Here is a 17,117-nt window from a genome sequence, read left to right as displayed (position 1 = left end):
CACAGGCCTGAAAGCCAGCCGGGTGATTTCGAGCGAGTCACCAGGAGACTGTGAGTTCTAGTCCTGCTATAGGCATGAAAGCCAGATGGGTGACTTCGGGCGAGTCACCAGGAGACAGTGAGTTCTAGTCCCACCACAGGCCTGAAAGCCAGCCGGGTGATTTCGAGCGAGTCACCAGGAGACTGTGAGTTCTAGTCCCGCCATAGACATGAAAGCCAGATGGGTAAACCGCCTAGAGAGGGCTGTAAAGTGCTGTGAAGCGGTATATAAGTCTAACTGCTATTCATTCATTCATTCATTCATTCATTCCTCCCTTCCTTCCAAGTGGTTAGAATGCAGTATTGCAGACTAACTCTGCCCACTGCCAGCAGTTCGATCCTGACCAACTGGCTCAAGGTTGACTCAGCCTTCCATCCTTCCGAGGTGGGTAAAAGGAGAACCCGGATTGTTGGGGGCAAGAGGCTGACTCTGTAAACCACTTAGAGAGAGGCTGTAAAGCACTGTGAAGCGGTATATAAGTCTAATTCCTTCCTTCCATCCATCCATCCATCCATCCATCCATCCATCCATCCATCCATCCCAGTGGTTAGAATGCAGTACTGCATTCTGCCAGCAGTTCGATCCTGGCCGACTGGCTCAAGGTTGACTCAGCCTTCCATCCTTCCGAGGTCGGTAAAACGAGGACCCAGATTATTGGGGGGGGCCCTAAAAGGCTGACTCGGTAAACCGGTATACAAGTCTAAGAGCTATCGCTATTAATGCTGCTCCATGGCCCCTGTCCCCAAATTTAGTCTAACCCAAATGCCAGCTCTGCCCCCGCCCCCACAGTAGCACAAGGCTGTGGACCCACCGATGGCGAAATTAAAAATAAAAAGCGAACGATTACGGTATCCCCTCCCCGTTTGGGCAAAACGTACTTTCCGGCCCCTTCCTTCCTTCCTTCTCTCTCTCTCTCTCTCTTCAAACAGCTTGGTCTTTGCCAAAGAGCAGAGAGGCGATGCCGCGGGGAGGAAGGGGGGGGGCTCCTGCTTCTCTGTGCCAAGAGAAGCATAAACTGTCAAGGCACATCACCGATTTCCTGCTCATTTCCAGTGACAGAAGCTTGGGGAATATCGGCACTCCGAGGGACCTCACAAGACGCCCCGAGCTGTCATCGTACTGGTGACAAAGCGAGGAGGGGAGGAAGCCAAGCAAGAGGAAACTACGGAGAAGGGAGGGATTGCATTAAGTCGCTCCGGATGAGAAGAACCGCAGTTCCAGCCGAGGTTTTTTGGTTTTTTTTTTTGCAAATTCGGGAATAGAAGGAAGCAGTTCCAGCCGAGGTGTTTTTTTGTGTTTGTTTGTTTTTTGCAAATTCGGGAATAGAAGGAAATCTGTGACACGATAGCATCGTTCCAATATTTGAGGGCCTGCCACAAATAAGAGGGGGGCGGGGGGTGGTGGTGTCAACCTATTTTCCAAAACACCTTGAAGGCAGGAGAAGAAGCAACGGGTGGAAACGAACCCAAGGAGAGAAGCCACCTAGAACTAAGGAGAAACTTCCTGACGGTTCAGAACAATTAACCTGTGGAACGGCTTGCCACCAGAAGTTGTGGGCGCTTCATCCCTGGAGGTTTTTAAGCGGCCACTTGTCTGGAACGGATATAGCGTTTCCTGCTTGAGAAAGGGGTTGGGCTAGAAGACCTCCAAGGTCCCTTCCAGCTCTTATTATTCTCTGGATTGGAAGATGGGGTGGGGAAAACTCCCATCTGGCCCTCTGCTGCATTTATGCAAAAGGAGGTGACATGACAGTAGCAGATCAAATTAATTTTTTTTTTTAATTTACATTTATATCCCGCCCTTCTCCGAAGACTCAGGGCGGCTTACAGTGTATAAGGCAATAGTCTCATTCTATTTGTATATTTACAAAGTCAACTTATTGCCCCCCCAACAATCTGGGTCCTCATTTTACCTACCTTATAAAGGATGGAAGGCTGAGTCAACCTTGGGCCGGGCTTGAACCTGCAGTAATTGCAGGCTGCTGTGTTCTAATAACAGGCTTCTTACAGCCTGAGCTACCACGGCCCTTAGGGGGTCTTAAGGCGGGGTGGGGGTCTCTTTTGGAGTTTTAGAAGTTGGGAGAGGGGCAACCACTATCAATCCCATTCCTCTCTCTATTAAAGGAGGGGGAGGGGAAGGGCTGAGAGTTAAAAGCTTTAGTTTTCCTATTTTCACCTTTATCTGGGGAAAGGGAAGAGGGGCCGGCGAAACAGGATTCACATTTTGCAGGTTTAAAAAGAACTTTGGGTGTAGACAGAAGGGACAAGTTTCCCAGGCAAGGAGGCGGCATGGAATTAAATGCAAGCCGCCCCCCCAACCACCCAAATTTGGAAGTTCGCATTAAGGAATGCAAAAAAATAAATAAATAAAATTTTCTCTTTTGCAGCATCTCAGATTGTGTGTGTGTGTGTGTGTGTGTTTGTGTGTGTGTGTTGGTAGTTCTTCCCAAAGGCTGTCAGCTTAGCCAGCCACATTTCCTTCCCGCTCCCACCCAGGAGAGTGAGTGGGGGAGGTGCTGGCCATCACCACTATACACACACACACACAACGCATTGGATGTGATGGAGGGCAGAGAGGCCAAAGCAGCGCAAACCCTGGAGGGAAGGCTGCTTTCTACACACACAAAGACACACCACAGAGGGGGGGTGTAGCAGGCCGGGTGGGCAGAACCTCCTCGGCAAGAGACCGAAAGGGCAGCCGTGCAGAAGCCACAATGAATCCTGGGGACGCAGGAAGCGCGAAAAGGATGCGGTGAACAAATATTTTGCATATTTTTCGGGGAGGGGGAGGAAGCCCACAATGGTCCTCTTTTTTTTCCACCCCCCGCTTCCTGGCGATGAGCAACAAACCGAGGCGGCTTGGTTAAGTCCCCAGAAACACCAGCATTGCAACCCCTCCCACGATTGCGCCATCTGCCAGCCACTTTTGTTTTTTTTGTTTCGTTAAAACTCACAAGGCACTTTGGCAGTTAACGCAAAGGTCACGAGCAGACCTCCAGGGAGGAAAAGCCTAGCGAGGGGAACGCTTAACATAATCTGAGTTTATTTTTACCGTGTTTCCCCACCCAAATAAGGTCTTATATTAATGTTTGCTCCAAAAAGACGCATTAGGGCTTATTTTCTGGTTCGGTCTTATTTTAGGGGGAAATACGGTACTAAATGCCTCCATCTGCAGACGATCTAAACTGGGGTTTATTTTGGGGGTAGGGCTTATATTACGAGCATCTTGAAAAATCACACTAGGATTTATTTTCCGGTTGGGTCTTATTTTGGGGGAAATACGGTACTAAATGCCTCCGTCTGCAGACGATCTAAACTGGGGTTTATTTTGGGGGTAGGGCTTATATCACGAGCATCCTGAAAAATCACGCTAGGATTTATTTTCTGGTTGGGTCTTATTTTGGGGGAAATACGGTACTAAATGCCTCCATCTACAGACGATTTGAACTGGGGCTTATTTTTGGGGTAGGGCTTATATTACGAGCATCCTGGGGGAAAAATCATGCTAGGGCTTATTTTCCGGTTGGGTCTTATTTTTAGGGAAACAGGCTTTTTTCACTAGGTGTGGGTCTCTCGTTGGTTCCAACAAACGTTGGGAGAGAGGAGTTGAAAGTTCAGGAAGGAATTTGCTCCAGTTGCAAGATGGATAAAAGCAACGAGTGAGAGATAGGGTGGAAATCCACAGAGGGTTGTGACTTCCTTAATTCAGAGAAAGACATCAAAAGTGATTAGCGGGCTGGAGGCCAAAACATATGAAGAACGGTTGCAGGAGTTGGGTTTGTCTAGTTTAATGAAAGAAGGACTAGGGGAGACAGGATAGCAGTCTTCCAATATCTCAGGGGCTGCCCCCAAGAAGAGGGAGTCAAGCTATTCTCCAAAGCACCTGAGGAGGGCAGGACAAGAAGCAACGAGTGGAAACTTATCAAGGAGAGAAGCAACTTAGAACGAAGGAGGAATTTCCTAGCAGTGAGAACAATTAATCAGTGGAACAACTTGCTTCCAGATGTTGTGGGTGCTCCATCAATGGAGGTTTTTAAGAAGAGATTGGACAGCCGGTATATGATCTCTTCCTGAGCTTGGGGTTGGACTGGAAGACCTTCAAGGCCCCTCCCAATTCTTTTACTCTATGTTCTGCGCTCAAAATGAGTCTAAAGCAGTGTTTTTTCCCCACTTGTCAAGTTTAAGAAGCGTAAGACTTCGACTCCCAGAATTCCCCAGTGAGCAACTATATGTGTATTTATCAACGTAGGAGAAATCTTACGAGGTAGGGCTGTTTGCCTCGTTTTAGTTTTGAAGGCCAATGAGTTATAAATTACAAATATCATCTATTTACACGCTGCCCTGGTTTTAAGCACCTTGTAAAACATCGCCCGTATCCATTCCTGTTGTATTTTGCATGCTCTGTTTCTTAATAACGCTTCGTGCCTTTGACTTTCTATAATAAAAATACAGACATTCTAATACAGGAAGTCCTTGCCTTACAACCAACTCGTTTACTGGCTGTTCGAAGTTACGTCGGTTCTGAAAAAAAATGAGGTGACCGTTTTTCGCCCATTTTAGCATTCCCGTGGTCACATGATCAAATTTTAGATGCTTGGCAATTCCTATTTATGACGGTTGCAATGTCTCGGAGTCACACGATCTCCTTTTGAGATCTTTTGACCAGCGAAGTCGACAGGAGGGACAAAGCTCATTTAACAGCTGTCTTGTTTAGCCACATAAAATTTTGGGCCTGACCCTAAACACCTGTAGTTTTTTTGTTTTTGTTTTTGCTAGAGCCAAGGTTTAGTTTAGTTTAGTTTAGTTTAGTTTAGTTTATTTAGATTTTTATACCGCCCTTCTCCTGAAGGACTCAGGGCGGTTCACAGCCAAAGTAAAAGGGGCCGTGGTAGCTCAGGCTGGTAAGAAGCCTGTTATTAGAACACAGCAGCCTGCAATTACTGCAGGTTCAAGCCCGGCCCAAGGTTGACTCAGCCTTCCATCCTTTATAAGGTAGGTAAAATGAGGACCCAGATTGTTGGGGGGGCAATAAGTTGACTTTGTAAATATACAAATAGAATGAGACTATTGCCTTATACACTGTAAGCCGCCCTGAGTCTTCGGAGAAGGGCGGGATATAAATGTAAATAAATAAAATAAAAAAAAACAATAATAAAATACATAATAAAAACAATTATTAAAAATCTTATTACGTATCAGGCCAAATTAAAACTATTTAAAACCATAAAACCCCGAATAATTACAACAAAATATTAAAACCTGCTAAAAATGTCTATGCCAGTCCTGCGCGAATAAATAGGTAAGTCTTCAACTCGCGGCGAAAGGTTATCTTGGGCATCCCCTGAACTTCCTGCTTCTACTCTGCAGGTGTACAAGGACTGAGCTAGGTTTTAAATTCATGGGTTTTAATTGGGTTTTATTTGTATATTTTAATTAACGGGCTTTAAAATAAGTTTCTTAATTGTTTTTATTCTGTATTTATATGTTTTTAAATGCCTGTGAACCGCCCTGAGTCCTTCGGGAGATAGGGCGGTATATAAATATGATTAATAAATAAATAAATAAATAAATAAATTTGAGGGGGAAAAAACAAACTTCTTTTTACTGAACTCACCTCCAGAATAAAAGGCAGGACAGGGATGAAAGTCTGAGTGCTCTCCGACAGCAGGGTTAGCGCCCGAATGCAGTGCATACGTAGAGGGTAGAAACGAGCTGTTGGTACCAGCCTGGCAAAGGGGTTAAAAAAAAACAAGAGGGTTGAAAACCAGACCGAAAAGTGGACCCAAGTATGCCATTTTAAAGGGGGATGAGTGATACAAGTTTGTATACAGATAGTCCTCGATTTATGGCTGCAATGGAGGTCAGAATCGGCGCTATCTAACAAAACGAAATTCAACGGAGAGAAAAGTAAAAGTCTGAAGCTTAGGCAAGGAAAACCCAAAGGACACATATAGACTGGGTGAAACCAGGTTTAATAGCGGTTAACTGTGAGAGGGATCTTGGAGTCCTAGTGGACAACCATTTAAATATGAGCCAGCAGTATGCAGCGGCAGCCAAAAAAGCCAACACAGTTCTGGGCTGCATAAACAGAGGGATAGAATCAAGATCACGTGAAGTGTTAATGCCACTTTATAAGGCCTTGGTAAGGCCACACTTGGAATATTGCATTCAGTTTTGGTTGCCACGATGTAAAAAAGATGTGGAGACTCTAGAAAGAGTGCAGAGAAGAGCAACAAAGAGGATTAGGGGACTGGAGACTGAAACATATGAAGAACGGTTGCAGGAACTGGGTATGTCTAGTTTAATGAAAAGAAGGACTAGGGGAGACATGATAGCAGTCTTCCAATATCTCAGGGGCTGCCCCAAAGAAGAGGGAGTCAATCTATTCTCCAAAGCACCTGAGGGTAGAACAAGAAGCAACGGGTGGAAATTAATTAAGGAGAGAAGCTCCTTGATTAAGCTAAACTGAATTATTAACATATCTTAAATAGAAAACTACCTTGAGGTAGATTTTTATTCCAAAAGCATTTTATTTAAAATAAATTTGATTTAATTTTTTTTTTTAAATCCAATTTAAATTTTTTTAAAAATCCGATTTTTTTAAAAAAATCTGGGTTTCTTTTTATTGGTTTTTTTTAATCGATTTTTATCCACCCTGATAGAAAAGCTAAAAACCAAGGCGACGCTTTTAAAACTTTGCCTTCGAGAATTCAAGTCAAACAGACTTTCCTTCCCACCTACCCCCATTAGGTTAAGCACTCTTCACCGTTCAGGCTGCCCCCCCTCCCTCTCCTTCATCTCTGCCAACACAAGGGGGATTCACAATAGCCAGCCCTCCCACCCCTGTGCCCCCTCCCAAAGGCACGGGAAAGCAGCAGATTTTGGAAAAACCACAAAGGAAACCAACCCTACAAGGCTCCGGTTGCTAGTTACCCTCCTTATTGTCTTGAACCGCATTTAAAATTCTACCCCCGACTCTGCCTGGAGCAAGGAAAGCTGTCGCAGATGGCAACTCCGCTTCTCCTTCTGTCAAAGCTCCCCCACCCCAATTCCCTTTGCTGTCCCCAGTTCTTCAGCTGCTCTATCTAGTTCACTAGGGACTAGCACCATCTTCTGGTTAGAAGAAGAACGGGGTGTTTTTTTTTTGTTTTTTTTTAAATGGAAATAAACCAGGTGGAAAGTATAAATAAACTTACGGGAAGTTGGAATGAATTTTAAAAAAATCTAGAAAGGCAGCAGAATTACAGTTTCGGGGTTTTATTTGTTTTCCCAAAAAAATTCAGGTTGGAGAAAGCATCTCCAATATGGGATAAATTAAGGTTCAGTCGCTCAATTTGTGGTGGGGATAAATTAAGGCTCAGTCGTTCAATTATGTCGGGTAATTTTTCTGCATCTCCCTTCCCAATTTCCTTCTCCAAGGTTGGTGAATAGATAAAAGTGGAAGGAGGTTAAAAACACCATTCCAAATTCTAAACCTAAAGTAGAAACCTTCAGAAGTGATTTATTTCTTTATCATTTGCCCTCTAAAAGGATGCAAATGACCAGCTGTCTGCAAGAAATATAAATCCTTCCGTTCCCCACTTGTTGTTGTTGTTAGTTGCGAAGTCGTGTCCGACCCCATGGACCACATTCCTCCAGGCCTTCCTGTCCTCTACCATGATCTGGAGTCCATTGAAGCTCACGCCGACTGCTTCAGTGACTCCATCCAGCCACCTCGTTCTCTGTCGTCCCCTTCTTCTTTTGCCCTCCATCGTTCCCAGCATTCGGCTCTTCTCCAGGGAGTCCTTCCTTCTCATCAGGTGGCCAAAGGATTTGAGTTTCCTCTTCAGGATCTGTCCTTCTAAAGAGCAGTCAGGGTTGATCTCCTCTAGGACTGACCGGTTGAATGGCCTTGCAGTCCAAGGGACTCGCAGGAAGTCTTCTCCAGCACCAGAGTTCAAAGGCCTCCATTCTTTGGCGCTCAGCCTTCCTTATGGTCCAACTTTCACAACCAGACATTGCAACTGGGAAAACCAGAGCCTTGACTATACGCACTTTTGTTTTCAGGATGAAAACACTATTTCCTGTCAAGAGCTGAAGGAGCTTCTTGAATGAGAAGCGAAACATCTTCAAAAGGAAAAAAAAAAAACCAAGGAAAGAGCAACTATGGGACCACCATGACCTGGAGGACTGAGCATCTCTACAGACCCCAAAGGGTTAATCGTTGCGTAATTTTACTTACTTAATGCAACCAATGATGACTTGGGTCAAAGGGTAAATCAAGGGTTGCATGACGTCATTCGGATGCATCGTACTCAGCGCCCGGCACCAAAAATATAAGCAATGGATATACTGCCAGTTGTAAACCGACTGATAGTTTTCCTATTTAAAAAAAAAAAAAAGAGGAAGTTACGCTGACAAATTAATGAAGCACATTGTAAGATCCGAAGCTGTTCAGGATTAGGATTAGATACTTCTGTTTTCCTTTTGTGCTGTGATTTTTTTTTTTTAAGATTACAAAGGTGTTGTTTTTAAAGTGAGCTGTAAACTGCACACTAACTCCTTCTGGATGAAGAATACAATTAAAAACATTTAGATGAATTACCACCCATCTTAGAATACGCTGGCTACAAAACTGATTATTTATAGTCAAGCCATTTTTTCCATTCCTTTAAGTATCTTTCTTGCATATTATCTTTCAAAAAGGCTGATATTTGGATTGACTATATTCAAAGTAGATATCAGACTAAGAGTTATCAGACTGCTTTTGAATGATTATGATGTATTATTTTTGATTGTTTTCGGGGGAAGTTAGGAACTGATGAGAATTGTAGGAGTATAATTAAATTGGGACGAATTTTTTTAGCATATGTTTGTTTTATTTTTAACTATACCTTGTGCTCGTTCCGGGAAGTCGGGGGGGGAGGGGGTTGTGAAGGGAGAGGGGAGGGGAGGTGGGGGGAAAGGGAGAGAAATTTTTTTGTAAACTTTTTGAATTTAAAAAAAACACCTGATTATTTAAACACCGAGATTGCAGAGTTCTTGGCTCAAGAGGTTGTTATCAGTGGTTGTTATCAAGAGGTTGTTAAAGCCAGTTCAGTCCGGTTCAGCCAAACCGGTAGCAGCGACTCTGGCGTAATACCATCCTACTTAGCCAAGTTTTCGAGGCCAGGCGTATGCGCAGAAGGCGTGGGTGCGAAGTGAGCGTGCGAAGCGAACCGGTGGTAAGAATATGTGAAACCCACCTCTGGGTTGTATGAATTTAGCCACAGGACCAGCCTGCCTGAAAAGAATTGAAGTGTTTGGTGTAATTGTGTTACACAACACAGAAAGAGTGTTTTGCGAATCCACAGGTTGGATAAATCCAGCCAACACCACTGATCAGCATTTGTCGGGAACTAATGTTAAATCTGTGGAGCCTCGTGTGAACTTGCTAACGCCCGGAAATTCCTGTGCTTGCCTGTCTTGTGGGGCTCCGTTTGCTTGCTTTGCTGAACTTCTTGTTCTGGTTACCGTTTGGCTAACCTGGCTTACTGAGCTACTCGCAGCCAGAGGCTGCTGAAGGTGAGTGTAAGAACTTCGCTCCAGGAATTGTAGGGAACGTGGGGACATTTGGGGGGGCAAAGTTGGAGCAATAAAGGTGTTGTGGTCCACCATCAGCCCGCGGAGCTGGCAGCGGAGTCGGACAGTAAGGAGGCTGGGGAGGACAACGGGATTCAGGGAAGGATTGGACAAGGGCTCTGCGTCTGAGGCAGAGATGGGGCCAGAGCCATCTGGGAGCGATGCGTGGACTCCAGAGCCTCCAGAGGCGGACAGCAGAGAGGCAGAGAAACAGGAGGAGCCTGTTCCTAATGCACACATGCGCACACAAGGCAAGAGCAGCTAAAGCAAAAAGGACGACTCGGGAGTAAGGCCAGGAGATGATTGGCCCCTCCCATAAGGCTTAAAAGAGCAGCAACAGCTCTTGGGCTCTTCCTAGGAAAGCAATGTTGCTACATTTGTTTCTAGTCGTAATCATGGGGCTTTGCCAAGAAAAGGGTGCCAAAGAGGACAAAGGTTTGTGATAAGGCCAAAGGACTTTTTCTGAAGGACTTTGTTTTGGAATTAATTTGGACTAAGCTAAGAACAAAGTAATTCTCAGCTGTTCTAATAAAACAGGTTTGTTTAGGACTGATTGTGCCTGGTAATAACTACTTGGGCCTAGGTCACAACAAAAGAGGAATTAGACCTGTTCTCTGGCTGTGTTGCTTTCGTGCCACGCTCCGCGTCATCGCACCTTCAGATAAACTCACCTTCTTCTTGATGGTCATAGCCCCACGCAGGTGGATGGCCAGCTGACGGATGTATATGAAGGCCTGCTGGTAAGACACAGAAGGATCCAGAGCGTACATCTCGATCAGAGTCCGTTGCATGAAGTTGATGAGAGGGAGGGCGTTAGGAGAGGTGAACCTAGAATTCTTGACGTAGGAAATGTACATTTGCTAATGGGAACAAGAAGACAAGCAGAGAATTAGGGTGACGCATAAGGATGGTCTGCCAGTCACTTGTTTTGAGGGGCCACTCATCGTCCACGTGTGGCCTTACTCCCGAGTCGACCCTTGTTCTTTAGCTGTTCCCTTCATCTTCATCGAAGCCCAGAGTTTTTAAATTTTGTAAGTTTTCAGTCGCCACCTGTCAGAAATGGTGTTGTTGTGCCTCGTCCTCCCTCTTCTCCTCAGCCGGGCCCCTCCCGAGTCTGATAAAGATGATGAACGGCCTGTCATGCCTCCAGCCCCCGGCCCTGGCCCCATGCCTGGAGAGGATTCCAGGAATGAACAAACAAGCCCGATAAACCTCACTCCTACAGCATGTGAGCAGGAAGCCAGCCACGTGCTGGAATTACTGACAGCATATCCAGCTGAAGAGAATTCGAAGTGGGAGGACCCTCGCTTCCGGAGATCTGAGAGGTGACGCCAGCAGAAGGAAGGGAGGGGCAGGCCTGGATAAATGCTGAGTCATGGAGCCACACCCCACAGCCTATATAAAGGACCTGCTTGTGGTATTCCAACCTTGAGTCAAGCAAAGTCTCATCTAGTTTGCTGCTATCGCTGAAGTCACAACTTGGACTCCTGCCTGCCCTGATAAACCTTGAAGGAATTTAGCAAAGCTGCAGAGGCTTCGTTGCCACGTTTGATACGGACTTCCTAGACCCGGTCGTTGGAGGGGGAGGGGGACACGACAGGTGTTAAGGCAGTGATGGCTAACCTTTTTGTCGTTGCGTGTCAAGAGGGCGTGCATGTCTGCACCGACAATGCAATGTGCACACGACCCCCCCCCATGCTTCCACCCTGCACATGTGCAGACACTCCCTCGCCCCATTTTGGGCCTTGCAGGCCTCCCTGCAGCCTCCTGGGACCAAAAATGGGCTGCAGAGGGGTCTTTCTCTCCCCCCTCCGCACATGCATGCAGGTCTCCCGCATGTGCCCCGCCCCAAGTAGAGACTTGAAAATGAGCTGGCCGGCAGGAGGCGTGCAAGCATGCGGAGTGGAGCTGAGCTGGGTGACAAGAGGACTCCGCGTGCCATAGGTTCGCCATCAGGGGTGTAGGGTCTCCTACTCGGGTGTGGGTGGGGTGGGGGGTTGGACTAGATGACCTCCAAGGCCCCTTCCAACTCTGTTAATCTTACCTTAAGAACGGAGGGCAAATAAGCTTCCTGTTTATACCGGCAGAATTTGTTGAGTATCAAAAAAGCTAGAACTCTCACGACCTCGTCGCCCGTGCTCCAGAGCCGAATAATTTGCTTAATGAAAAAAAGAAAGAAAAAAAAATAAGTTACTTTTGATTCTTGTTTTGCTTTTAAAATTAGCTGAAGCTGGATTCCCTCCCCCCCCCCCGAGTGCCAATCAAGGCAATGCCACTAAATGTCAAACCCTTTTTATGGCCTAAAACAGCATTTCTCAACACCGGCAACTACCTATATAACGTGGGGAGTTCAACTCGAAGAATTTCCCAGCAGGCATGCTGGGAAGTAAATCTTAAAGCATGCTGGATGGGGAATTCTGGGTGTAAGTCAAAGTTGCCAAAATTGAAAACTTACAAAATGAATGGGACCTTGCTTTAGTGAATGACCGGTTAATGTTAATATTAACGTTTAGAGTTTTATAGAATGCTAATCATTTTTAAAGATGTAGTAAACCTAGTTCTACAGTGTTAATTTTAAGTCGTCTAATTGCAAATCCTTTATTTACTGGTATTTCGTTCTTCATCCACTCTTTTTCTTCTTGCGTTTATTTGTACAGCTATGTCTTTTTAAATTTATTAAACCAGCCATTTATTATCTTTCTAAAATAAGAGGGGGGAGAGAAAGAGAACCAGTTTAGAGACCGGTTTAGAGACTAGGAGATTGGGAATTCTAGTTCCACCATAGGGCGTGAAAGCTGACTAGGCGACCTTGGGCCAATCCTACTCTCTCTCTCAGCACAACCCACCTCACCAGGGTTATCCAGTGGTGGGATGCTGCTGGTTTAACAACCGGTTCGGCAAACACGCGCTGCGCTCGTGTGCACAGTTTTACAAGTACTAACCTTCTGCGTTACTACTTGGGAGTAACACAGCTGAGGCGCGCCAATCCGTTCTGCCACGCCAATCAGCTGAGAAGGGTAAATAAAGCGTAGGGGCAGACGGGCAGGCCGCCTGATGGTCGGAGAGAACCGGTTCGCTCCCAGCTGATCATGAGAGCTACCGGTTTGCCCAAACCGGTCGAATCCCACCCCTGAGGTTATCGTTGTGGGGAAAATAAGAAGGAGGTGTGTTGAATATGTTTATTACCTTGAGTCACGGGTGAAATCTAAAAATTTTCCCTATTGGTTCTGTGGGTGTGGCTTAATTGGTGGGTGTGCCTTGGTGGTCAGGTGACCCGGTGGGCATGGCTTGGGGGGGTCAGGTGACTGAATGGCATGGCCAATAATAATAAAAATAATAAACAAAGTATACAAAACTTGGGAGCGCACCGGTCTACCTTCTTTAAAAATAAGAGGCACCGGTCTACTAATTGCCTCTTTTTGTGAGGCACCGGTCTACCTTCTTTAAAGATAGAGGCACCTGTCTACTAGCCGCCTACAGCGCTGATCAGCTGTAATGCGGCCCTTTGAAGTGCGGCGGCAGTCATTTAAGGCCGTTTGCAGCTATATCACCACCGAGAGCTTCAGGGACAAAGAGGAACAGCGAGGCGTGGGGAGTGGAGGTGGGGGGCAAGGATTTTTGATACCGGTTCTCCGAACTACCTGCCCCTATCGCTACCGGATCGTGCGATCCGGTCCGAACTGGGAGCATTTCACCCCTGCCTTGAGTTATTGATTAAAATAACAAAGGTGGAATAAAAATCTAATTAATTTATTTAAAAAAAAACAACCCAAAAGTTTGGAACCCATTATCTAGGACCCAGCTTGAACAGGGGAAAATCCAACTTTAAGTCTTATTCCTGCACCTTCTCGTCAGCCCTGCTATTTAACTTACCTTAAGTAGCATGCGAGACTGTTTGGGGAAACTTAGAAAATAAGGCACTATGGCACTGATGTGGTGAAGAACAGCTATCGTTACAGAGGTTCGGGTTAAACACGACAGAAGCTGCGGGGGAAGAAAAAAAAAGACAAAATTTCCATCAATAAATACGGCTGAAAAGCTGACCGATTTCATATCTCCTACTTCTTTTTCTGCCCCGTCCCAAAGCTGTGGTTTTTTTTCCCCAAGAGGCTACCATAGCTCCTGTCTCAGTGCACTGATGTCATTACCTAGTTTGGCAGTGAAACGTCAGCAAGAAAACCACCAAGCTCAGAAAGCGCCACAGTTCAACACTGAGTTACAAGTATTTTCTACCTTCTATCAAGAAGACAGAAAATCAAGAAAATCTCCTCTTCCTAACAAACAGGAAGCAGCAGGTGAAGCTAAGCAAGATCACATCAAATACCTGTACAATTAGCACAGGGGCCCCCCAAGGCTGTGTGCTCTCCCCACTTCTCTTCTCTCTGTATACCAATGACTGCATCTCCAATGATCCATCTGTTAAGCTACTGAAGTTCGCAGATGACACAACAGTGATTGGTCTCATTCAAGACAATGACGAATCCGCATATAGACGAGAGGTCGAACGACTAGCCTTGTGGTGCAACCAAAACAATCTGGAACTGAACACACTCAAAACCGTAGAAATGGTGGTAGACTTTAGGAGAAACCCTTCCATACTTCCACCTCTCACAATACTTGACAACACAGTATCAACAGTAGAAACCTTCAAATTTCTGGGTTCTATCATATCGCAAGATCTCAAATGGACAGCTAACATCAAAAACATCATTAAAAAAGGACAACAAAGAATGTTCTTTCTGCGCCAACTCAGTAAGCTCAAACTGCCCAAGGAGCTGCTGATCCAGTTCTACAGAGGAATTATTGAGTCTGTCATTTGCACCTCTATAACTGTCTGGTTCGGTTCTGCAACCCAACAAGAAAAACACAGACTTCAGAGGATAATTAGAACTGCAGAAAAAATAATTGCTACCAACCTGCCTTCCATTGAGGACCTGTATACTGCACGAATCAAGAAGAGAGGCGTGAAAATATTTACAGACCCCTCGCATCCTGGACATAAACTGTTTCAACTCCTACCCTCAAAACGACGCTATAGAGCACTGCACACCAGAACAACTAGACACAAGAACAGTTTTTTCCCGAAGGCCATCACTCTGCTAAACAAATAATTCCCTCAACACTGTCAGACTATTTACTGAATCTGCACTACTATTAATCTTCTCATAGTTCCCATCACCAATCTCTTTCCACTTATGACTGTATGACTATAACTTGTTGCTGGCAATCCTTATGATTTATATTGATATATTGACCATCAATTGTGTTGTAAATGTTGTACCTTGATGAACGTATCTTTTCTTTTATGTACACTGAGAGCATATGCACCAAGACAAATTCCTTGTGTGTCCAATCACACTTGGCCAATAAAAAAATTCTATTCTATTCTATTCTATTCTATTCTATTCTATTCTATTCTATTCTATTCTATTTCTTCTATCAAGAAAAATATTTTCCAAAAACCAGGAAGAGATGCCCAATATATTAAAAAAAAATGACCAAAATTTGACCCTCGCTTGCTAGGCGATTTAAACTCACCTGAATGGTACAGCCAAGATGCATTTTGATGTCCAGTCGCAACTTGCCCCACAATGGGCTAGAGGAAGGCAAAACTAACCTACAACAATGAAGGAAGACATGCTTTAGAAGACAATATGTGATTCAAAAGCTGGTATTTCTCTTAACTGATGGGAAATGACTGAATTTCAACTGGGCTAGCAGCTGTTCAGCCAGAAAGGTTCTTGCCCGTGATGCGTTTAAAATTCAAGGTAGAAAATAAATATATACCTGCACCCATACATGCAAGCATACATACATACATATATATACACACACGAGGGTGGTATTCAGCCAGTTCCTACCTACCTACATATATATATATATATATATACACGAGAGGTGGTATTCAGCTGGTTCCTTCGGCTTTATCACAAACCTTTATCTTCTTTGGTACTCTGCCAAAGGCTTTTCTTAGCAAAGCCCCACAAAGTTCAGAAACAAGAGACGCCAAATAAAAACAGATGTAGCGATGTTGCTTTCCTACAAAGAGCCCAAGAGCCGTTGCTGCTCTTTTAAGCTTTATGGGAGGGGCCAATCATCTCCTGGCCTTACTCCTGAGTCGTCCTTTTTGCTTTAGCTGCTCTTGCCTTCTGGCAGCTCTTCGAATGCATGCACTAGGAACAGACTCCTCCTGTTCCTCTGCCTCTCTGCTGTCTGCCTCTGGAGGCTCCGGAGTCCGCACATCGCTCCCAGATAGCCCTGACCCCATCTATGCCTCTGATGCAGAGCCCTCGTCCGGGCCTTCCCCTGACTCCAGGACTGGCCCACTATCCTCCCAAGCCTCCTCACTGTCCAGCTCCACAAACTGCTGGTGGACCACAAAAGTTTGAGAGGATGTCCGGAGGCCGAAGGGTGGGGGCCAGCGGGTGGATGGGGCTACATTCGGTGTATAAGATGCACCCAGGTTTTCACCCTCTTTTTTTGGGGGGGAAAAGGTGCGTCTTATACTCCGAAAAATACGTGTATCTATTAATCGTTGCCCATTTTGAATACATAGTGGAAAAGAGGAAGCTTGAGAGTTCACAAAATTGGTGCTATATGGGACAAAAATGTGGCTGAATCTGGATTTTCTGCTTCGGGTATCACGAAGCCCCCCCTCCCAAAAGGAGAACAGGTCCTGAAAAGGATGTGTAGCGTCCCAAACGATCATGTGGACCCAGCTTGGAAACTCAAGCCAAAAGTAGCGTCGGCGGAGGTCACGTGCAAATCGCGTCATATACAAAGACATACCGTTACCCAGACCGCTGAGGGCCCACGATGCTATGCGGCTCAGATAGCTGCAAATTACCACCCACACGCCAGCTAGAATGGGATTAATTGTACTCTAACCAGCTGCTTGCCTTTGCTGTCCGAATGGAAAATTCGACACTGACCCTGTCAGCTATCCAATTTTTATTGGTTTAGCTGTTTTGCAAACAGTTTTTCAGCATTTTGGGTTTTTAGTTAACCGTGGGAATACCACCAGATGGATTAGACCTTATGTTTTGACGCCAAAAATCACTTGCTTGTCCTGGGAATTATTTTACGGCTGCAGGATGTGGGTTTGGCAAGTCTAAAGGAAAGAAGAATTAGGGGTGACAGGATAGCAGTATTCCAGTATTTGAAGGGCTGCCCCAAAGAAGAGGGAGTTAAGTTATTCTCCAAAGCACCAGAAGGCAGGACAAGAAAAAATGGTTGGAAACTAATCAAAGAGAAAAACAACCTGGAATTAAGGAGAAACTTCCTAACAGTGAGAACAATTAACCAGTGGAACAGCTTCCCACCAGAAATCCTGGGTGCTCCATCCATCACTGGAGGTTTTAAAGAAGAAACTAGACAGCCGCTTATCTGAAATATTATAGGTTCTCCTGTTTGAGCAGGGGGGCTGGACTAGAAGACCTCCAAGGTCCCATCCGGCTCATTCATTCTAGTTCTATGCCC

At 45.3% G+C, this 17,117-nt stretch overlaps 1 protein-coding gene across 1 annotated transcript in view; it reads right to left on the bottom strand.

Moving 5' to 3' along the window:
* NOC2L (NOC2 like nucleolar associated transcriptional repressor) overlaps window positions 1-17,117 on the bottom strand; it is a 67,574-nt gene that overhangs the window by 39,121 nt on the left and 11,336 nt on the right. Inside the window, exons 7-12 of the mRNA XM_058161213.1 lie at window positions 15,177-15,255; window positions 13,512-13,622; window positions 11,683-11,796; window positions 10,310-10,498; window positions 8,260-8,399; window positions 5,653-5,764 (exon numbers count right to left, since the gene is read on the bottom strand). Coding sequence (XP_058017196.1) covers window positions 5,653-5,764; window positions 8,260-8,399; window positions 10,310-10,498; window positions 11,683-11,796; window positions 13,512-13,622; window positions 15,177-15,255 — 745 coding nt within the window. The remainder of the gene's footprint in view (window positions 1-5,652; window positions 5,765-8,259; window positions 8,400-10,309; window positions 10,499-11,682; window positions 11,797-13,511; window positions 13,623-15,176; window positions 15,256-17,117) is intronic.

The sequence above is a fragment of the Ahaetulla prasina genome, chromosome 18 (genome assembly GCF_028640845.1).
Source record: "Ahaetulla prasina isolate Xishuangbanna chromosome 18, ASM2864084v1, whole genome shotgun sequence".
NCBI lineage: Eukaryota > Metazoa > Chordata > Lepidosauria > Squamata > Colubridae > Ahaetulla > Ahaetulla prasina.
The sequence above is the reverse complement of the archived record's forward strand: the minus strand, read 5'-3'. Positions and strand labels throughout refer to the sequence as shown.